We start from the raw sequence: 23,305 nt of genomic DNA on the forward strand, positions 1-23,305 counted from the left end.
TATATATATATACACACACACACACACACACACACACACACACACACACACACACACACACACGTGTGTGTGTGTGTGTGTGTGTGTGTGTACAGTAAGTGCTGCTTATGACAGTAAACACTTCCTTGTGTTCCAAACGGCACAAAAGTTTCAGCAATGCCGTGCTCTGGTTTCTGCTACAGCAGCTCTCTTCGACCCTCCCCCACCCCCTTAAGTTGCTTTGATTTATTAAGCCATATTCCGCCGATTTGCGTCAGAGCTGGCCAGGAGTTTCACGAGGCCTTGCACTTCTGAAGCCCGGTGTCTCGTGTCTGGACAGTGTCAGACTGCAGAGCAGCATCCTGCACCCCCCAAATCCTCCTTACCTCTACCTTCCATTTCCTTATTTGCCTGCAAATGCAAGTTCTGTAAGACCTTGACACACAAAAACATGTAGGTTTGTATCTATTTTTGAACTAATATTTAACTCATATTAAAAGACAGTCACTGATCTGTAGTGGTACAGTCACCTGATTTTGTTGCATGCGGCGTGCGGGTCTATTCCCACTCAGTGATGGTGTGAACGTAGTTTTTCTCTATGTGACCTGTGACTGATTGGCAACCAATCTGGGGCGCAGTCGAACCTTTTGCCCAAGTTGATATTCAAAGATGTGACTTTAATTCTTTGCATTAATCAAATGATAGTTCTGCTTTACTTCCTGTGTTTTAAAATGAGATGAGGCTACATCTCACTATTTGCTGTCTTACTTTGTTGAACCCCTTTTTGGCTTATGGATGGAACCGAAAGTCATTATGTTGGGACTTTTTCTGTCATATTGTATGATTAATTTTCTCTCCTGGACCAGGAGCTCGGTCCTTGAAGCCACTGGATAAACTAAATATGTTGGTTTCTCTTTGTGAATCAAGGCAGCTGCGAGCAGATGCCGGTCGAGCATTCAAAACAAATTCCCCTCAACAATAATCTGGCGAAAGGCTATTTCCCTGACAACAAAGACAGTAAACAGCAGCACTTAGCGACCTCTCAAGAACCTAATTGCCTATTAAGCACAATCGAGTCCTCCTTTATTCTGCGGCCTCTGTTGGGGGCTCCCATCCCTTGAGACACTGCTTGACTGTAAACATAGATAAACATGGCCCGCCTGTATGAGTACTTCAGGTGCTCCCATGCTTGCCCAATTGTAACAGCATGTCACATATTGTCGCACAAAGTAATGCCACATACTCCCATATTTTGTTTTCCTTTGAACTTCCCGAATATGTATTTTCCAAATCTTTATGCATTAGTTATTCATGAAAAAAGGCTGTGCAGTGAGTGAGTTCAAACAGTCTTTTGCTTCTGTGCTTCTCAGGCTTGACAGATGAGAAAGTGAAGGCCTACCTCTCTCTGCACCCGCAGATGCTGGATGACTTTGTGCTGGAGAGCGTGAGCGCCGAGACGTTGGACAGATGGCTGAAAAGGAAGACCAGCAGCAGGCCTGCAGGTACAACCACTAACACACACATTCGTCCAAACGTGTACATTTCGACATCACTCCGACATCATGATTGGATCTGCTTTAATGTGTTCCTTTGATTAGATTTGTACGTTTCAGCCCACATAATCCCGAATAAATCAACCACAAATAGGGGCTGTCTTGAATTTTGGTGTTTACGTCCATCTTTTGCTTTTATTTGTCACGGTGGATACATTCCCAAACTACCCACCAGCAACATCCGCCACATAGAGCGACTATGTTTTCACGCTTCCTACTTAAAACACACTTGTTAAAGTATCCCTTCATGCTTGTTCTCATTCTCGCTCAAGAAATGGACGACTATCGTGTAACATCACTTCGAGGGAACAAAGAAAAGACCTTTGCTCTCACAGTTCTCTAAATAGGAGGTCAAGCTATTTATTTGTCATTCCCACTTAACGTTTACAGTAAAATTGAACATGTTGAGCTATTCTCGTGATGCAATTACATATAAAGTCAATAAAGTTGGGCCGAATTTGCTACAGTGTCCACGCCAGGAAAAAGTGGACAAACAGACAAAATAATCATTCGGTCTGTGAGCACCGTCCGAGACTTTAGCAGGAGAACAATTATGAAGAGAGCAACTTGTAATTATTTTTTTGTTTTTTGAAGATCTTTTGTGGGTTTTAATTTATTATTTTCAAAAAATAAACCTGTGCATCCATTTCTTGTCAGTCATGGCTTCCTGTGAGTATACAAGCTTCGCGTTCCATTAAAATGGCCCAGATTTTCGACTAAGTCACTTTGTAAAGTAAATTGAGTTGAGACTGTCATTATATCAGAATTCATATTTTTTTGTCTGGTGTTGCGACATGAGATTATGTAAAATGGGCGCCTTGGCTCAATAAATTCTGTGCTAAATAGAGTACTGCAGTCTTCTTGGTATGTAAGTGGTTGGTGCCCCACCAGTTTTCTTGTCATATAAAAATCGCACTGCACTAAAATATTTCCCCGCACACATTTTTGAGGGGGCATTTATTGATTATTTTGCTCATTTGCTGTACAATGCCGCACCTGTACATATTCTTTAATTGTCATTGTGTGTGATGGACAACAGAAAGAGAAGGAACGGGCTTGTTTACTGCTTGTTGGATGTGTTCGAGCAGGCCATGTTGAGTGTGTACCGCTCCACACTCAGTGAGCTGTTTCCCAGACCAACGGCATCCATCAAGGGCCAACAGTGCTGGCGCACAGCCCAGTCGAGCTGCTGACGTCAGAGGCGTCCTCCAGAGACATGCAGCTTGGCTGAAGGGGGCCCAGGGGAGGGGAGGGGGGTGGGGGCAAGAGTTTGGGTTGTCGGCGGTGGTAGCGAGGGCACTGGCTTTGGGGGTGGAGGAAACTGGAATAGGATAGACTTGTCAGATTTTGAAGCAGCTCTCTTCATACAAATGGAAGGGTGTCCGTTTCTCAAGGCGCTGGTGGTAATCAAACTCTCTGGCGCCAAGTATGAATAACTCACTGGAGTCATTCAGCTTGGGTCAGTGCAGAGGAATCGGAGCAGAACTTTATCACAGCGCAGTGAGAGAGAAGATGTGAGATCATTTTACAGAGGAGTTTAGCCTGCTTAGTGCAAGTACCAAATACCCTTTACACCTTCTGGCACTTGAATTGTTCAAGAAGGCCCGTCTCACCACCAAGCAGTAGAATGTGTTCATTTCAGTGCAATATGCATTTTATTGTGCTTTCATGTCAAGGTTCGCAAAATATACATCCCAGACTATTGCACTTTTAAGAACCCCTTTGTTACGATCCTCTCTGCACGTTGATGCAGTTCGTTACACTTATAACAAGGGAGGATCCAAAGCCATGATTTCAAACGTCTTCAAGCTTGAAATATTTGGTGTGAAGACAAGAGCAATGTAAGTATAATATTCACAGAAAGTTATGATAATGGTAATTCATGACTAAGCAGAAAGACCTGGTCAAATACGTTGGTTCAACTTTAGCAAGTGTTTCAGTGTTGCACTAATCGGAGATCATATACTGTTTTATTTTTGACTCTCAACCAAAGATACACAAAGTATATTGCTGACCATTTTTTGTGAAGAAAGGACTTTGAATTGGATCATGTACAACAGGTGCCATGCATTTGAATAGTCTGTTTGTGATGCGCACCTTCTTGACTGTGACAGACTGATACAAAGTCTGCATCACAGCAGACCCACGTACCCGCCTTTCAATCTCACGCTCCATCCTGCACTCACTCGTGAACAAGATCCCAAGATACTTGAACTCTTCCACTTGTGGCAGAATCTCATCCCCGACTTGAAGAGGGCACTCCACCCTTTTCCGACTGAGGACCACGGTCTCAGATTTGGAGGTGCCGATTTTCATCCCAACCGTTTCCCTCTCGGCTGCAAATCACTCCAATGAGAGTTGGAGATCACGGCTTGAAGAAGCCAACAGTACCACATCATCTGCAAAAAACAGAGATGCAATATTGAGGCCACCAAACCGGATCGCCTCAACACCTCGGCAGCGGCTTTAAATTCTGTCCATAAAAGTTATGAACAGGGTGACAAAGGGCAGCCTTGCGGAAGTCCAACCCTCACTGGAAACAAATCCAACTTACTGCCAGCAATGCAGACCAAATTCTGACATCGGTGGTATAGGGATCGAACAGCCCATATCAGGGCTTGGTACCCCGTTCTCCCAAAGCACCCACGACAGAACTCCTCAAGGGACACGGTCGAACGCCTTCTCCACATCCACAAAACACATGTAGACTAGTTGGGCAAACTCCTATGCACCCTCACTGACCCTGCCAAGGGTATAGAGCTGGTCTTCTGTTCCTCCGTGACTTCAAACCCAGAGACAGGAGAGCCCACTTCAAAATCTCCACGCGCTGCTTCCTCAATAGGTGTGTTGGTGGAATTGATGAGGTCTTCAAAGTATTCAAACCACCGACTCACCACGTCCCATGTCGGGGTCAGCAGCACCCCATCTCCACTATCCACTGTGGTGTACCGTTTCCCCCTCCTGAGACACCGAATGGTGGACCTGAATTTCCTCTAAGCTATCCTGAAGTTGTTTGCCATGGCCTTGCCAAACTCCTCGCATGCCCGAGGTTTTGCCTCAATGACCGCTGAAAGTGCATTCCCCTTGGCCAGCCAGTTTCTGTCAGCTGCCTCCAGAGTCCCACTGGTCAAAAAGGACTCTTTGCTCAGCTTGATGGCATCCTCCCAATCACGCCTTTCCAGTTCTCACTGTCATTGCCCACATGAGCATTGAAATCCACCGGCAAAATGATTGATACTCTGAACTGCTCTTTAGTGCATAGGCACAAACAAAAGTTTGTTGCACCATGCATGGCCACGATGTATCATTATCTTAATGGTCTCCTTTTGCACTTTCTTTACAAAAGTTGCATTATGTTTGCTTACGGGGGATTCCTTTGTGCTTGTTTAGACACGCTTTAAGCGTATTACATGTTAGCATTATGAGCGTTTCCTCAAAGGGATGTTATGCAACGGTGTCCCATTTCTTTACATAGATTTTTGTGTTTTTGTTGAAGGTGACAAAATCTTTCTGGCTGCAGGAGTTGGGTTGTAGAGGGCAGACAGGGTTATGTGCCATGATGTGCACCACATTTACAGATGTTTGGTCATGTGTGCCACATTTACAGATGGTTGGTCGGGTTTTGTAGCCTGTTATTCAGTGCAACCCTGGAGCATACTGTTCTTGTTCCTGATGTTCGGCTCTAACTCAGTAAAATTTCAGATCCAGAGCTGGAGTCTGGTTTCTTCCTAAAATGAGAAAGTTTCTTCTTGACTTGGGTCGTTCTAATGGGAAATGATGTCCGTAGAGATTGTGGTGTTCAACCTTTATGGCTTCTGCACTTTGCTTGTAACTTCCTGCCTGTTGTTGGGAGGGGCAATAACAACAAGGACATGGAGATTGTGTGAGTGATCAGTTTCTAGTGGCAAATCTACGAGGTTATTCCCCCCCACCCATTTCATCTCTCTTATTGGAACCGCTTGGACACAAATATCCAAGTAACATTTGTAAGAATAGTGGTACAACCCTGTGTTCCAACGCTTCTGAAAATACACTTAATGTACAGATTGTTATCAGACACCCTCTTATTATTCTCTTTACACATTTGTGTTACTAAAAGCAGCCTTTTCCATTTAGAGGTTCATTTCTCTATTAATCATATTTTAGTGACATTCAGCAGCCCCCTGTCATCATGTGATCAGCTCTGGGTTTACTGCTTGCCGGAAGCAGTCCCTGCAGCATGTCCCGTTCTTTATTGTCATGTGATTGACACCATTGGATTACATCAGACTTACCCACAGTTGTGTGTGTGTGTGTGTGTGTGTGTGTGTGTGTGTGTGTGTGTGTGTGTGTGTGTGTGTGTGTGAGAGAGAGAGAGAGAGAGAGAGAGAAAATTAAAAATATAGATGTACATAGAGATGTAATTCTGGGCAGGTTGTCCACAAAGTGCGTTTATGGTCAATTTTGACCATCCTTCCAGAAGCGCATTTGAGAGGTCATACACTAATATGGAACGAGAAGGCTTGGCGCTCAGTCTCCACTGTAATTCATTCTAAAGGTGCTCTCTCGCATTGAGGTCAAGAAGCACTCACCTTACCAAGCGATTCTCGATGCTCTCAAATTTGTGGGAACAGTTTGGGACTGGCCCCTTCCTCGTCCAGCACGACTGTGCACCGGTGCACAAAATAAGTTTCATGAAATGTATATTCGGGTTGCATATCTCTCCAATAAAAGGCGATTTGATTCGTATCTCAATTTTCAATATTAAAGTGGAACATTTTGACCCGGTTTGATTCGATGCACTCCCATCTATTCAGTGAAAAATTATTTTCTGATTCAAATCGCTTTTCTTTACTCCCCTAATAGGCATTTACAATCACTTGTAAGGGAGTGTCAATTATTCACAGATATTTGCTATTTTTGGTCGCGCTCGGTCCCTATCCCCAGCAGTGAGCAGGCATCCGCTGTAGTTCTATTTAACTGTGGTAATCCAGATCAGGAGGTCTATCCATCCCTATACTGCTTTGAAGAAGAATGTGTATTCTGTTTCAGATTATACTGTTTCAACTCACCCTAAAGGGCAAGCGTGTTAGGCAGCTGATTCCTCATTTTAGTTCAGAGTGTGGATGGCAGTGACACAGAGACAAAGATGTGTTTGTGTGGCATGCCCTAATTCCACATACCCCCCACTGGTGGGATAAGAGCTTCGTCTCACCTGCAGGGCTTGCCACCAGGGAGAGGGAGGGGATGTGGGTGCGCATGCCAATGCAACACAACAGTCTTTTGGTTCAGCTTCAAATGTTGGAAAAGTGTTGTCTGAAATATAGCTAAGAAATGACTTGTCATGCTCGAAAACCTTGCCAGTGAGATGTGCGGCTGAAGCCTCAATGATACACAATTAGAAAATACTTACGTGAGGCATGAATGTGAGGCGAGTTACAAAAAAGATGCATTTTGTAAAAACAAAAACAAAAAAAAAAAGGAAAGTGTTGTGTTTATTACAATTCAAAAATAAATAAAATCCTTTTTTGAGCAACTAATTATTTTAATCTTAATTTCATACACTAAGATTGCCATTGATCAGATCTGGTCTAATATTATCCACTCTTACCTATCTTATATTGTCCAACCTTTTTACTCTGGTGTCCACATGGCATACTGACATTTTCTGCAGTAGACTCTATAAATTGAAGCCCAATCCAGTCCAACGGGAATCTTTGATTTTTGAGTGCTTTGAATAGCTCTTGTTATTTATTTGATTTTATTTTTACCATCACAAATTACTCTATTCAACAGGTCAGGCTGTTACAATACTGTCCATCTTCTAAACACCATTCTAACATAGTACGTCACATCAAAAGAATAATTCAGGTTACCATTTTCTGTGAGAAACACAGTCCTCATCGGTTTCCTTGCGAAAGCTAGCAAACATGTGGATTGAGAGGCCAGTTGAAATCAGACAATGAGGTTCACTATATAGCAAATAAAGACAGACAAATGTGGTGTTCATTGTGTGTTAGTTCATGATTCACAAATATTGTGTGACGTAAGACAGCAGCAGTTTGTGAATTCAGTTGACATCGATTTGTTCTGGGTGGGACGCTTGCATTTTCGAAGGCAGAAGTCTTGTCATTTCCAACTTGCCAGATTCTCAAAACGCAGCAGATGACATCTTCTATAGCCAGTATGTCCTCCATAAACGAGGTCAATTGAAGACCACCACGAGGCTGACACATATCGAGCGCCGAGTCAGTCTGGCGGCTCAGCGTCCTGTGGGATATTTTATGTAACCGTGGCAGCGGATCAATAAAGCGCTTGTCAATGATCCTGCAAGTTCCACGCAGCCGACTGAGGGATCGTGCACAGGTGAACGGTCTCAGTTCAGAGTAGTGTCCACGCACCTTCTCTTTCATGTTACTGTCTCATCAACAGTTCGCCAGAGAGCTTTCAAATTTTCTATACTGTAGTACTGACTGTCGGTTCTTACTCTCAGTTTGATAAAGTCTCTTGCAATTAAATTATTAAATCTATATGTCCTTCCAATTTCTATACCGCGTATCCTTTTCAGTGTCACGTTTTAGCTGGAGTCCGATTAGGCAGACTACACTGAACTAGTCACAAATCAATTTCAGGGCACATCTAGAGAAAGACAACCATTCACACTCACATTAATTTTTAAAGTCATTCAATTTGAAAGTCATTTTCATGAGACAGTAGATGTTGTCTGTTCTAGAGCTTTGGAGGAGGGATTTGGCCTAATATTTTCCAAGACTACAGTGCCCTGAGTTTGCTGTTTACTGAAAGCATAGCCGTTCCCGGAAAATAGGGGTTGCCATTCGGAGAGACTGTAGTTCTTGTCACAGTGTTGGGAACATGTGGACACTCAGGGCTCTATTTTGGTAGATAGCACATGCGGAAATGCTGGTGTATCCTGATTTTCATGCAGGCGCAGGCCTTGCTGTGCTGAATTGGGAATTAAGATGACCATTCTTCACCAAGCTGAACGTTCTGGCATTGTGAGTGTGTTTTTTCACATGAACTGGCAATTTGGTGGCAGAAAGTTGTCTACACTAAACGTCTTTTAAGTGTGGTGCAGTAGGTAGACTGCTGTACGATCGAAATATTGGTGAGACAGATTTTGAGCTCCCCTATGAACTATTATTATTATTATTATTATTATTATTACTATTATTATTATTACCATGTCGTTTTTATATCCTCCCACTGGCCGACACACAGCTATGGAGGGGTTGGTGCATGAACAGTCTGTGGTGGGGATAGATAAATGAGTTCCGCAGACATATTTAAGTCAGCTCATTCTGCTTTTAATGAGGGTACCCGCTTACCTGAGCTTAGCTTATCCGTTGCCACACCAGTCAAGAGCAGTGACAGTGCTCAATGCCCGATGTGAATGTACCACATTTAAAGACACTGTGAGGAGCTTCTTTGATTGACGGTGAATGGAGTCAGCTGTGTTCACGCCCACAACAGCGCAAACCACCCTTTTTAAATGCGGCAGCTTGCAGGCGTCTGGGAAATTACCAAGACCAGGTCTAACCCGCCTCCGCACAGACTTAATGCACGCGGCGTCGACCTTGTGCCAGTCACGAAAATATAGCCCATAATCTTGGCTTCACTGTTGAATCCCTCAACACTAGCATGACGGAAGTCATGTAACCTAATACAAAATGTGAAGGCGACATGTGGCACTGGATCCAATCTTACATCATACTGCATCCAGACTGTTAGGATTCCTGTCATTCACTTAGCATTGTGTTTCATTCCATTATTATTCAAATGACATTCCTAACGGGACTCTCCAGTAACAAAAAAAAAAAAAAAAAAGACTCACGTATTATGTTGAGTGGTGTTATGGTGCTTTTTGGTCACATATTACAGCTGTAAACTATTTTGCAACAGGAGGTGGGTGTATAATCGGTTCAAGTTGGTCCTTGCCATTAAAAGGTCATTTCAGAAACAAACTGCCTAAAAAAAAAAGAGGGCTTGTGGTCTTTACCCTAAAGGCTTTGCATTCTTTTAGTGCAGCCCCCTGTCCTCCGTTTGACGTCACACATGGCCAGGGGTCCACTCTAAAATAGCTCTCACGGCTAAGTTAGGAAACTAAGAGAGGCATGTTTAAAACAGCAAACAATGTGGCCGGCTGTAATTCTTTCTTCACATGCACAGAGGGTTGTTTCAAAGCTTGCACCAGCTTGAGTCAGCAAGATTTCTTTTCTCCAATGCACCCGAGGCTTTGCATGGTTGGATCACATGAAATGTTATCAAAGAGATCGGAGCAGTTTCTGCTCTTGTCCTCTGTTGACTCATGTGCACCGGAGACTGCTCAAACTGCGTGAGTGATTTTAATTTCATCTCAACTAGCACTCCCAGTATATAAATCCAGTAGCTGTTGTCATTGGCTATCATCAAAACTTGTCAATTTCTACATCCAAGGTCAATTTCCATCTGTTTACTGTCTTCCCAATGGCCTCAAATCCCTCCAGGAATTTGCTCTTGAGGTCTCGGAATTTTGTACTTCTCAAGTAAATTGATTTCTCTCTCGATTTTACTTTTAATAGCATCATACTTGAAACAAATGTGTCCCTGAGTACAGGAAGAGGAAATATAAATCAACAATTTATGTGCAATATGTAGTCCTTCTTTTAATTTATTCAATCGCTTGTAGTCTTGCGACCTAATTCACCAAGCCTTCAAATGGCCTTTTCCTGTTGAGCCTCCTCTTGTTTGCAGTATTGCCGGAAAAAAAATGGATGTAGACATTTTTACAAGGTATCAACTCACATCTCTTTAGACTCCAAGTGATTTGCCCGTTTTGCCTTGCTGCAGGTTGTGGCACTACTAGGTGTGGTCAGTGGAACGCTGTACGGTTCGAGTCCATTGGTGAAGTTACACGTTGAGGTTACTCACATTAAATGTTTGCAGACATGACTTGAAGTGTCAAGGAAAGTCCACCAGACTTACCAACAATACTAGCATATGCATTTCCACTTAAAGGCAATTAGACTTCTTTGTGGATTAAGACTTGACCTTGTATCCAAAATGGTTCTTCAGTTCATATTCCTGAGATTTCATTCTCTGGAGTGGTTGGCAACTACAAGGGGGTCACATGTGAGTCATTTGTTCCTAAAATGTGTCTGACCAGCGATTGGCTTAAAAAACGAAGCGGTTACTAAAAGTTGTTGCTGTAAAGTGCCACTTGACTGTGACATTGATTATAAAACTAGATCTCCTTCATCATTGCTAATTACCATTGGATTAATGTTGAGGGTAACACCTATTACACATCTTTTTCTCAGTGGTGGAGAAAGTGCTTCAATGTGTGTGTCCCCATAATCATTCGGCACAATCGAAATGACCTGGAGAAGCCTTGCTAAGCACACTTTCCCAGATTAGCTGATAGCTATAGTACAGCCTCTGATACTTCTTCGATTACTCCTTTATATTAGCCTGCCGACTCCATGTCCCGTTGCACCAGGCTGCCGCTCACTGAATAGCCCGGGTACTACATAAGTGACCTGACTTGACTTTAATTCACTCTGTCCCTTCCCCTACAGAGGCAAATGAGCCATGGTCCACAGTTGTGAAATGTTTAGAGATTCTTCTTTGATAACGTTTTTCTATACGGCACCACAATGTTGGTACCTCTTTCGAAACAAAGAAGTCCCGTTGCCGCAGACTCAGTCCTTCAAGAACATGCCTCATGCCCTGGTAAAAAAAAAAAATTTTTTTAGTCACCATTGGACCCCAAAAAAATTGCATTGTTTACTTACCAGTTGAATTGGCATATATCTTAAATCCTAAATGTTGTGTGAAGGAGTGACTGGTAACCCAGGTAATGATTGCTTAAACGTGTCAATGACAGGAAAAAAAAAAAACAGCCATGCATATTAAAGCCTCTTGAAAGTCAGACTGTGTGGGAAGGTGGAACTTAAACAGCAATGCAAGATGCAGTGAAACAAACTAAGACTGACTGGATTGAATGCCTGGTAATTTTATCCAACGTACTAACTTGGTTGTCCTTGGTTTTGTATTGATTGTCGTTATATCTAATGTACTTGTATTCTCTTCACAGATGACACATCATCTAAAGAAATCAGCAGGGTATGTTTTGCCTCACTGTGAACAGATGTACTGTATATTTTCATATATTGAATGTACAGTGTGTGACAATAAGCAAATACTTTGCAGGTTTTGTGTGCGTTCTCAGATTCTGGATTCTCTATCTGTTGTTAAATTGCAATTCATTACCCTGTTAAAAGGCATACCGGTATGTTTATTGGCACAGACATAGCTGTCACCCGTGTAGACTGGACAGTTGGAAAAATTTTCCCTGTGCTGCCATACCGAGCTTGCACCTTATTCTGACGCCTCTTTGCCCACTGGAATCACTATCTCAGTCCACTTAGTGGGGTGCATGACCTCAATGAAAAGGACTTACAAGCCATATACGCAGAAAAAAATGAGGGTCCCTCAACCTTTCTGTGCGTCATCCATACGTCTGTGCAAACAGGATGTGGGCGGGTCGAATGGATCCCTAGAGGGAGGCTTTCTAGTGCGCCACTCTCCCTGCCGCGCCCCCATCCTCACCCTCCCTGCAGGCGCAGACATGACAGGTCTTTGGCCCTGTGCTAGCAGGAGGTCTGCCTGTTACATAAGCACACTTTTAAGATGAATGTGAGCATCAAAGCTCCAGAGCTCTTTCATCAGAGCTGTGAGGCTTCGATGGCCTCCTCTCGGGATACAGGCGAGGTGATCCCTCAACTAGAATGCAGCGATGAGGGAGCAGGTTAAGGGTGAGGAGACACATAATGTTGTGATGACAAGGTTCTCCTTTAGTGAATCGTGGGACGAGCCTACTTCATTCAACAAAAAAATCCGCAAAATGGAGCTTGCGGTTATTTATTTATTTTTTTTATACATTTCATTACCGTTCACTCGAGATGGATGGTATGGAAAGGATTTTTTTTTTTTGTGTTTGTGTCCAGCAGTACCAGGATGCGAACATGCAGGGCGTGGTGTATGAACTCAACAGCTACATGGAGCAGCGCTTGGACACTGGAGGAGACAACAAGCTGTTGCTCTATGAACTCTGCAACATCATTAAAACAGGTACAAGGTGGTTGGAAGGTTATTCATCTGCTTGCATTAAAAAAATGTCAACTTTTACTATTGTTTCCACACCTCTAATAGGCAGTGCGTCATCCACTTGAGAGAAATTAACGGTTCCTTTGGATACTTTCCCATCAAGAAAAAAGAATAGTAGTAACTTTAAATAGCTCAGCAATTACTCAGACAGACAAAGTTAAATATGGAGGCTGTTTTCATTCTGTTGCCCACCTAAACAGCCGCACAAAAGCACGTACACAAGTTTTCGCAGTTATTAAATTGCAGTAAGTGAGTTGCCTATTCAGCATTCAGGCTGATCGGATGTTACGAGGCGATGGTGTCTTTTCTGCTCCAGTACTGACAGTCTTAAATTCCAATTTTGGAGACAACATTACCTGCGATTGGCTGCCAACCAGGCTTGAGTGTATCCTGCCTGTCGCACAAAGTCAGCTGGAATAGGCTTCAGCTCACCAGCGACCCAAATGAAGTCAAGTGTTATCAAAAAATGGATGAATGGATGGGTGATAACCACAATATAAGGATCTATCCGAGTGACACTTATCAACTTCACCATTCTTGATACCGGTAGTCCATGCACTGACCTGTTCTATTTCCACTCTTTTATCTGATCATTGGTGTCTTCTTGTTCCTGCAGCAACAAAAGCTGATGGATTTGCACTTTACTTTTTGGGAGAATGCAACAATGTAAGTATGAAGCAATTAATCTGATGCAATTTCTCAGCAAGTGTAGTTTGGTGTTTGAGATTTTCTTCACACGTTGTCTTTTCTTTCCGTTGCTTCCAAACAGAGTTTATGTCTATTTACTCCAACAAGGACCAAGGATGGTCCCCCAAGCCTTGTCCCCTCTGGCCCCATCGCATTCGGGACAACCATTGCAGCTCATGTTGCCAAGACTCGCAAAACACTTTTAGTAGAAGACATCATGGGGGTAAGGTTGTTGTCTGCCAACCCATAAAATTAGAGAGAATTTAGTATGAAAGGCGTAAGAACAAATGAGGCGCAATGTTATTATTAGATCTGGATCCTTTTCCAGCAGTACCCACGGCCTTCTGTTAACACACTGTACAAACCATTATAAAAACTACATAAAAAATATTTTTGCCAAGACTTTCAAGTGGTTAAATCATGGGCTTAAAGTTTCCTAATACTGTCTCAATGGGCCATAGTGAGTTAAGAACTCTTTATTCAATGACCTTCATTGTTCTGTGTCTTCAGGACGAGCGCTTCCCAGATGGCACAGGGCAGGACTCAGGGATCCGTGTTCATTCTGTCTTGTGCCTCCCCATCCTTACTGCCATCGGGGACCTCATCGCCATACTGGAGCTGCGTCGGCACTGGGGAAAGGAGCCGTTTAACCTCAGCCACCAAGAAGTCAGTTCCACCTATAAAAAAAAAAAAAAACAAAACATGTCAGATTGGAAAGATAGAACCAAGCCACGGTGTGCACCCTAATCTGAATTCAACTCTAGAAGGTGGCATTTGGATTTGTTTTTTTTTTTATGTTACGTGACTTTCTATGAAACAAATACATGATGTACAATGCCAAGCGTAGACTAAAAACATGAGCTCTGTGCAGCTTTTCCAAGAAACTATTGCGTTTCACCAAATGTATTGATTACACTGGGCAAGAGCAAATTTTCCCTGAATGTACTCTTGTTTCTGATTTAAAAAAAAAAAAAAAAATTTTTTCCTCGCATATCAGGTTTTTAAGATCTTTTCATTTTTTGGTTTAAAGTTTGAACTCTAAAAGATTTTGCGATACAGATTTTACCAAGGATTGTATTTTATAGGAATGATGTTTCAGAAAATAATTACACTTGTTGCCTAATTCATAAATATGACTAAATATATTAATATATTCCATCTTATTATATTATTCTTATTATCATACTATTATTATAAAATTTAGATTCAAAAACATCGAGAAAATGACTTGCATCTATGATTTAAAAATGTAAAACTGTGTTGACAAGTGTTATTTAAGTCCATCTTTTCCAATACTTTTACGGGTACTCACCTAAAATATATAATACAAATAAATACATGTGATATAAAATGTGTGTGTGTGTGTGTGTATATATATGAAGTTTGACTTTTCTTTTTCAGGTTGCAACAGCAAACTTAGCCTGGGCGTCAGTTGCCATTCATCAAGTACAGGTGAGCAAATGTCCACAGGGACCTGTGTACACTGTTGCAAATGCTGTACACTCCAATGTACTTGACTTGTTTGGGAATAAGGTGAATGCTGACATGCCCAGTTGTAATGATGTTAGCGCCATTGTTTGTTCTGGTTCTGCACTGCTGTTTTTAATAGAGAAATCCACTGTGTACTTGAAGGGGTTGCGACCGGGCCCTGTCCAATCAGCTAAGCTGTAGATTCAACAAACAGGTCTCCGGGGACGTCATTATAGCCTCGGCACTGTTTTTATGTGAAGTCATAGCATAACACCTAAGAGAAGTAGTGTCCCACTGCAGGACTGGCCACAGTGGGCCTCTGAACCTCTGTGTGCTGCATAGGACTGCAGCGCACGGCACTCTTGGGCTGGGTGCTTGCTGGAAAACACTCTCGCTAGACAGACATGTTGGCCTGTTTGCAGTACAAGCAGGATGCTGCAAGTGTACTATGGGAAATGCGTGAGTTCACATATGACCTGACCTACTTCTTATTCTTCTTCTTCAAGGTGTGCCGGGGTCTCGCCAAACAGACTGAGCTCAATGACTTCCTACTAGATGTGTCAAAGTAAGAGTCGCTCCTGTTTTGACAGCACTATCCAGTAATTTAGCTTCAGCATTAGCACAAGCTAAAAGTGCTTTCTCCCTGGGGGGAAAAAAATGTTTACGTTTATGTCTTGAATGTGTTGTCAAACATTTCAATGTATCATTCTTCTCTTCTCACAGAACATACTTTGATAATATTGTGGCAATAGATTCTCTACTTGAACACATTATGGTAAGTGGGATTTTTGTTTACTTCACAATTTGGTATTTTTAGCTTACATTTTTCATTATTGGTCAGTCCACATGCTCGTGCGTGTTATTTATTTATTTTTTTTTACAAATTATTGGCCAATCGAAACTGCTGAAAATGGCTTTGATGAAGAAATGTTAATGGTTGAACAAACAGTGGGAGTCTCCTGAGAAGTGATGATTTTGGAAAACGGAAAGATTCCACCTGACGGCAGCAATATCCATCATCATGTCATGTCGAGTTGGTCTAATGGCTCGCTTTGCTTTCTTTGCAGATATATGCAAAAAACCTGGTGAATGCCGACAGGTGTGCACTCTTCCAGGTAGATCAAAACAACAAAGAACTGTATTCTGACCTGTTCGATATTGGTGAGGAGAGAGAAGGCAAGCCAGTCTTTAGGAAAACCAAAGAAATTAGGTGTGTAAAGTCAACTTTCTGCCACCTTCAGCAACAAAGTCGAGGTTGTCTATTACATCTTGGTTTTGACGAGGAATTTGTGAATGGTGTATTTGAGCTTCAACATATTCATGATTCTTTGCCTGTTTGTGTTTGTATTATCAATCGGATAATGAATTGTCATGTTCATGGGCTGCTCCCCTTTCATACGTCCATGCAGGTTTTCTATAGAGAAAGGAATAGCTGGTCAAGTGGCTCGGACAGGGGAAGTCTTAAATATCCCAGATGCCTATGCAGACCCGCGGTTTAACCGGTACGCACCCTAATCACTTGGCTGGACTTCATTTTCATGAAAAACGTCAACCCTTTCAACACACCGTCAACCTGTGGGCTAAACTGACTTTGTGATATGATTGGCTCTTATTTGACAGAGAGGTGGACCTCAAAACAGGTTACACCACGCGGAACATCCTGTGCATGCCCATCGTGAGCAGGGGGACTGTTATTGGAGTGGTGCAGATGGTGAATAAGTTAAGCGGTAGTGCCTTCACTAAAACAGATGAGAACAACTTCAAGATGTTTGCTGTCTTCTGTGCCCTGGCCTTACACTGTGCAAATGTGAGTCAGTGAACAAATACGCTCATTTACAACAACAGCACATTATCTATAAAACGTTCACTTACAGAAAACAGTCATGATGAGGAGACATGACTCCCATGTGGGACTGTTTATTTGTATTAGACTGTGATTTGAATGAGTGAGTTAAGATGCTCTTTGGTCTAGACTGTATGGACAAAAGCGTCGCTACACCTGTTTCGTTATACCAGCGGGATGATAAAATGGAGTCAGCTGGAACATTTTTCTGGGAAGCCTTCTGGAGTGTGTGGAAGGTTTTGCTCATTTGGCCACATGATCTCAAACATTATCAAAGTCGTCTAACTATGCCTTTAGGTACCATGCTGGAACAGTCACATTAAAACTGACTCATTCGAAATGTGTTGCTATGATTCTGGAAGAAGAAAAGGGTTTAGCCCAAATACTGATTAATCTCAATACTTTTTTGCAAGTACTGTAAATTGGATTTGTCAGGAAGCTTGTGCCAATAGCCTTTTTCAGATGATTGTATTTTCATCATTATACTTTGCTGGTTGATGTTGCTCGTGCTGAGTGTCTTTCTTAAAAAAACGTTTCTGTGACTTTCCCGTATGTGTCTTGTGTCTAGATGTACCATCGAATTCGCCACTCTGAATGCATTTACAGAGTGACAATGGAAAAACTGTCTTACCACAGCATCTGCACCTCAGAAGAATGGAAAACACTCACTCAGCTCAACCTTCCCACTCTCATTTATAAAGAGATCGAAATGTGAGTCTTGCAATGCTTTATGGGCTTCACCTCATGACGCCTGCACAAATGTATTAGTCATATACAACATCTGTCGTACCATGTTTTTTTCACCTTATACTTGTTGGGATTTTTTTCAATAAAAACACACTTTGAGAAACAAACAAAAATGTATTTATTCCAAGCGAAAATGCATTGGACAAAATCATCATTAAAACCCCCAAAGGTTTTCCAAAAACAAACACTGATAAGCATTACAGTAAATGTAGCAATTGTGTGTATCCGTTTACTACATAACCAAGACACAGGCGGAACCGGTAGTCTCTACTCGCTCAACTTGGAAATCCCCCAACTCTCCACATCTCCAAAACACAAACTAGTATCGTTTCAGTGCTTTGAGACCGTTTAGGAGCCCGAAATACTTGAGTATGTCACAACCAAAACAATTACAGTAATCCCTCGTTTATCGCGGTTAATGGGGGACCAAAACCACCCGCGATAAACGAAAATCAGCGAAGTAGCGTCCAGTTAACATAAACAGGTAAAAAAAAAAAAACATTTTTTTTTTTTAAGTCCGCAAACGGTCCGCAAGAAGCTGCAAAACAACAGCGAGTCACATAGAGCAACGTATACAGTACTGTACTCCATGTATATTTAAAAAAAAAAAAAATTTAAACCCGCGATGCATTGAACCCGCGATAAAAGAACCGCGAAGTAGCGAGGGATCACCGTACAGGGATGCTGTTTGGTTTGTGCTTTTAACATTTCTTGGGAAAATTGTACAATAGAGCAAGCAGGACCGTTTAACAGACCGGCCCAGTAAAATTCACTCCTCTTCCTCGTCCAGGTTTCACTTTGACATCAATCCCTTTGAGGAGATCTGGCCTGCAGTTTTCATCTACATGGTTCACAGCTCCTGTGGAAAGACCAGGTAAGGGTACTGCAGAGCTGTTAAGGTGGCAGTCTCTGATTAGAAGGTCATTTTATATTTGTTCATCCCTTTTTTCACTTGGTGTAGCTTTGAGCTGGAGAAGCTTTGTCGATTCACCATGTCTGTACGTAAGAACTACCGGCGTGTGCCCTACCACAACTGGAAGCACGCCGTGACCGTGGCCCACTGTATGTATGCCATCCTACAGAAGAGCCCTGGGACCTTCACGGAGCTAGAGGTCCGCTGCTCATTGGGTCACCTTTTAATAGAAACAACGATGAATAAAATAACATGATATGAGTATGTAGTGTGTGACTGCAAAAATGATTTTTTTTTTCCTTTTACAGAAGAAGGGACTCTTGATAGCCTGTCTGTGTCATGATCTGGACCATCGAGGATACAGCAACACTTATCTGCAGAAGTTTGACCACCCTCTGGCTGCTCTCTACTCCACCTCCACAATGGAGCAGCATCACTTCTCTCAGACTGTCTCCATTTTGCAGGTAGAGCTCCACTATGCAATACCAACTTTATGTCTCCGGTCGGAATTTCTACAGTTCCAGTGGCACAGCTCAGGGGCCGCTGTATGGGCGGTTCTGGAAATCCGACCTTATAAGTGGTGCTCTCCATCATACAAGGCAGTACAGTTGCAATTGCCGATTAGATTTTTCAACAGCAAAATATAAAATAATAGTGATGGAAGATGCTGACCTAAAAATCATCATCATTGTAGGTACGCGTAGAACAGTGGTCCTCAACCACCGGGCTGCAGGCCGCACAGATAAAAGGATAAAAAAAACTTGCAGTGATTCTGGTTTGTTCATTGTCTGAGGCTGAAAAAATATTTTATTTTGAAAAGTGAACGGATTCCCTCCGTTACAAGTGTCTATGACGGACGCTTGACGTGTGAAGATGCTATGATAATTGTCTTGGAGCACCTAACACTAACATTGAACACACAAGCTGGCAAAATGATTAAAAAACAGCTTCGCACCTCATGCGGTGAGAGGCTCTTCATTTAGCATTATTGTAGGTTATGTTTTCAGGCACTTTATATTTGTTTCGTGGTGCCTTAAGTTGGTGCATTTCAGGAAGATGCTGCTAATATCGTTACATAAACATGTGGCTTCACATGTATTGTTGTAGTTCCAAAATCCCCTAGTTTTGTGTTGCTCTTACCATTCATGATGCACTTTCTATTTGTTCTCAATGGTGTCTGTTGCATGTTTAAGAGTTACCACAGTCACCATATAAAACTGTTGTTGTTAGCCTTGTTATGGTGCTGGTGCTGCTTGTAAAGGACCATAACAATTCACAGAGGATTCACCTTCACAGATGATTCAATGCGGCGTCACCGAACAATGATTCTGCAAACGCATACAGGTGTACCACAGCATGGGCAAACAGCCTCAAGGGCACTTTTGTTTTCGAGAAGCACTTGGATAAATGGTTAACAGATCCGCGATGGTTGAAAATCTTGTTAATCTCTTGTAGTCTAGCTGAAGTGAACGCCTCATAAGTGGAGCCTTTGCTTTTTTATTGATCTCTTTGTTTCTCATAGCTGGAAGGGCACAATATTTTCTCCAACCTGAATTCCAGCGAGTATGAGCAGGTGCTAGAGATCATCCGAAAGGCCATCATCGCCACCGACCTGGCCCTTTACTTCAATAACCACCAGCAACTGTCAGAGCTTCTCACCTCAGGTGATCTGGACTTCAACAACCACTCACACAGGTGAGACTACACCCGGGGAGGCTTGAAAACGTTGAGGATTTGAAGTTGTAATGTTTTGTATCCAACGTCCGAAGAATGCTCACACACCTTTTTTAAGCCAGTGCTTTGTTTATCTATTTAATGACTGACTGACCATAATGCAGTAGTTTATTTACATTACATGCAAATCGCCGGAATATATTGGCATACAAGCAGCATGGTGAAAAAAATGCTTATCACATCTGGCTCACAGTCACACGATCTTGGTTTGAACTGACATCGGAACATCTCTGTGTGTTATGCTCATGCTCGCGTGGGTGTTCTCTGGGAATTCATTTTTCTCCCACATCCCCAACATAAGCTGCTACGGTTAAGTAAAGACGACATTTCTCATAGCTGTCAAGATATAACATTCTGTTACAATGTTATATACCGGTACTTCCCTTTCATGAAATGAAATTGTAACTTTTTTTAATCATTTTGTGAATCTCTTGAACAAAGGAAAAAAAAGGCCTCATAGCAATTTTCATATGATTCTTTGCCTAAAGAGTGAGAGCTATAATGTGCAATCATCTTGATTTAGGAAATTTCTATTAACCTATATTACTGGCTTTTAATGTTTTTCTTTTACTATAATACACAATGAGTCGAGTTACACACAGACTCGCGAGCAGGAATTGCGCTACCCAGGGCTAGCGGAGGCTATGGAGCCGTCAGAAATCTGTGTAGGCCCAGTTAAGCAATAACATTTTATTTGATGTTGTAAAATATGTTTATACATTATTTTCTCAGCTCCTCTATGTATCAGTCAAGCCCCCATTTAGCCCCGGGAGAGAAAAAAAAATGCTGCAGCTGTCCCTGAACACTAGTGAACAGTATATTAGCACTTAAGGCGATAACGTAGCTTTGCTCTCCTCCAGGGACCGTGTGATTGGTCTGATGATGACAGCATGTGACCTGTGTTCTGTAACTAAGCAGTGGCAGATCACACGACTCACAGCCAACGACATCTATGCTGAATTCTGGGCCGAGGTACAACATCAGTCAAGTTTAGAATCATGTGCTTCGGTTGCAAGAGTTTCCATACGTGGGATTTGCTATTTTAGAAACGTATGCCATCTCTACTTCGTTTATGCTTTGCCACAGGGAGATGAGATGAAGAAGATCGGGATGCAGCCCATCTCAATGATGGATCGAGACAAGAAGGATGAAGTCCCCCAAGGCCAAGTAAGACCACGAGTTTCACTCACTGTACAGATTCCATCGCTTTATAGTTAGTATCTTATAATCTTGTCTTTTGAATGGACATTTAAAATTCCGTTGCATCCAGAGGGGTAATTGTATCCCACCAGCAAATAATGCCTATGCAGTATTTTCATACTGTTCATTTGCAGAACACGCATCACGGTCGTATTTCAAATATTGTACGTTGCCATATACTATGTTTATAAGAGAACTTGAGATATGCACATTCGCCCCAAAAAATCTCCTACAATCCAGATTTCTTTTTTATTCTATTGCGCTCAAAATTATATAGATTTAGTTTCATTGCACTTAACTGTTTAGCACAACTGTCATCCACTTTTGTATTGGAATGCGTGAGAAATTTACAAGATGTCCCTGTGTGATACATTGTAGCCATCTATGACTATGTATTTCTTGTTACTGTATCATCATTTGCAAATTTGTTGAAGTGAAGAAACCACCCGTAGAAGTCATAAATAGTAACTGTTCGGGACAGATGAGATGATACTGCAATATGCTTACAATATAACTTTTATTTGTTGATAAATCCAGTGTAGGTTTTTTTTCATTAACCTTGAAAGTGCCATATGGACAGGCAACATTTTTCACAGCTGCCTCAAAGTCCGGTATACTTTTAATCTGTGTAATAATTTCTAATTATTCTCCATTTGTAGGTGGGATTCTACAACGCTGTAGCAATTCCATGTTATACGACACTAGCAGACCTTTTCCCTCCATCCAGTCCACTTCTAAAAGCGTGCAGGTAAGGATCCTGTCAGAAACGTATTCTCACAGCCTGTAAAGTGATTTAGATGTCGTAGATGTGACTGTGAATGGTTGTTTGACTATATGTACCCCGTGATTGGCTGCTGGCCAGTTTGGGGTATACCAAAGTCAGCATGGAACAGAATGAGGAAATAGTGGAAAAGAAAACGGATGGCTTGAGTTAACCTTTTCAGGGACAGCGGTTACGACAGGGGACAGCTTATCATGTTATCAGGTTACAGGGTGCATGAAAGGGTTGATTTCAATACGGGATGGTTAAGTATGACTCTAAAGTAGGTGCGGTGTGTGTTGCAGGGAGAACTTGAGCCAATGGGAGAAGATAGCGCACGGTGAGGTGGAGGATGTGGTTCCTAGCCGGCCTTCTGATTCAGGACCTGTCAAGGTGGACAACTGACTACCAAAGGGTTGACTGCTTGTCATAACGGGTTCAACCTGAACTTTGCCACACTTATGAAGCTTTTTTTAAGAGGGGAGAGGAGCAGGAGCAGGAGCTGGATCAGCGAAAAGGCGCCTTGACTTAACAAAAAACACAAGTTACCTCAATGGGTGACGGAGGTGTCAATGCTGATGGTTTTACTGATCCCAGAGACTGACTGACAGCTAACGGGAGGAACTGAAACCCATCACCCTACATCTACTCCGTTTGGGAATTTCTTTTTGAAAATGGATTTGTGCCATTTTGGTTGTTTATTTGGCTTTGTTTATGTCATTTGTTATTGGGTTTTTTTTAATTGTTATTGTTCCTATTATTATTGTTATTATAATTATTATTTGAGTTGATTCTTTGCGGTCTTGTATTTGAGAGGCCTTACACTGAACCTTTCACAGGAAGGTGATGTGAAACCTTGTTGTTTAGGTTGATATCTTTTTAAAATGGTACTGTTTGCCTTCTGCGGTAAATGAGTCACTACTACTTCAGCAAGGTATTCAGAGACAGAAGGAATGTGTAGTACATTGAACATGCATGCTATAATAATGCCACCTTAGAGATGAGAGGGGGTGTCAGAATGTTTTTCTTTCTTAACTTTTGAGCAAAAATCCTTTGCAGTACTTGAATAAAGACACACAACCTGTTTAAACACAAAGATGGCAGAAATCCCACACGATATATTTTGCGCGAAAAAAAGGTTCAACTGCGACCACGAGAGGATGGGGATTTCTGTGTGTCAACACTGTCACAAAAGTCACAACGTGCGGCCCTGAAGTCGATCCCCCGTCACAGCACTGCCCCCAGGCCATCGTTAGCACTTGAAACCTTCGGCA

At 42.2% G+C, this 23,305-nt stretch overlaps 1 protein-coding gene across 8 annotated transcripts in view; it reads left to right on the plus strand.

Annotated features, from left to right (window-relative positions):
- pde10a (phosphodiesterase 10A) overlaps positions 1 to 23,121 on the plus strand; it is a 52,403-nt gene extending 29,282 nt beyond the window's left edge. For 4 of the 8 annotated variants that reach the window (XM_019870350.1, XM_019870354.1, XM_019870355.1 and 1 more), the window contains 21 exons: positions 1,350 to 1,481; positions 11,605 to 11,633; positions 12,518 to 12,641; positions 13,294 to 13,343; positions 13,447 to 13,587; positions 13,875 to 14,030; positions 14,766 to 14,816; positions 15,341 to 15,399; positions 15,558 to 15,609; positions 15,902 to 16,044; positions 16,244 to 16,336; positions 16,455 to 16,641; positions 17,246 to 17,388; positions 18,215 to 18,298; positions 18,386 to 18,536; positions 18,646 to 18,801; positions 19,860 to 20,032; positions 20,932 to 21,043; positions 21,158 to 21,238; positions 21,931 to 22,019; positions 22,337 to 23,121. In XM_019870350.1, coding sequence (XP_019725909.1) covers positions 1,350 to 1,481; positions 11,605 to 11,633; positions 12,518 to 12,641; positions 13,294 to 13,343; positions 13,447 to 13,587; positions 13,875 to 14,030; positions 14,766 to 14,816; positions 15,341 to 15,399; positions 15,558 to 15,609; positions 15,902 to 16,044; positions 16,244 to 16,336; positions 16,455 to 16,641; positions 17,246 to 17,388; positions 18,215 to 18,298; positions 18,386 to 18,536; positions 18,646 to 18,801; positions 19,860 to 20,032; positions 20,932 to 21,043; positions 21,158 to 21,238; positions 21,931 to 22,019; positions 22,337 to 22,436 — 2,306 coding nt within the window. In that variant the 3' untranslated portion in view covers positions 22,437 to 23,121. The remainder of the gene's footprint in view (positions 1 to 1,349; positions 1,482 to 11,604; positions 11,634 to 12,517; positions 12,642 to 13,293; positions 13,344 to 13,446; positions 13,588 to 13,874; positions 14,031 to 14,765; positions 14,817 to 15,340; positions 15,400 to 15,557; positions 15,610 to 15,901; positions 16,045 to 16,243; positions 16,337 to 16,454; positions 16,642 to 17,245; positions 17,389 to 18,214; positions 18,299 to 18,385; positions 18,537 to 18,645; positions 18,802 to 19,859; positions 20,033 to 20,931; positions 21,044 to 21,157; positions 21,239 to 21,930; positions 22,020 to 22,336) is intronic. The other 4 variants (XM_019870351.1, XM_019870356.1, XM_019870353.1 and 1 more) reach the window with 3 other exon arrangements.
- Positions 23,122 to 23,305: the final 184 nt, after the last annotated feature.

This window comes from Hippocampus comes, unplaced genomic scaffold, assembly GCF_001891065.2.
Source record: "Hippocampus comes isolate QL1 unplaced genomic scaffold, H_comes_QL1_v1.1 scaffold76, whole genome shotgun sequence".
NCBI lineage: Eukaryota > Metazoa > Chordata > Actinopteri > Syngnathiformes > Syngnathidae > Hippocampus > Hippocampus comes.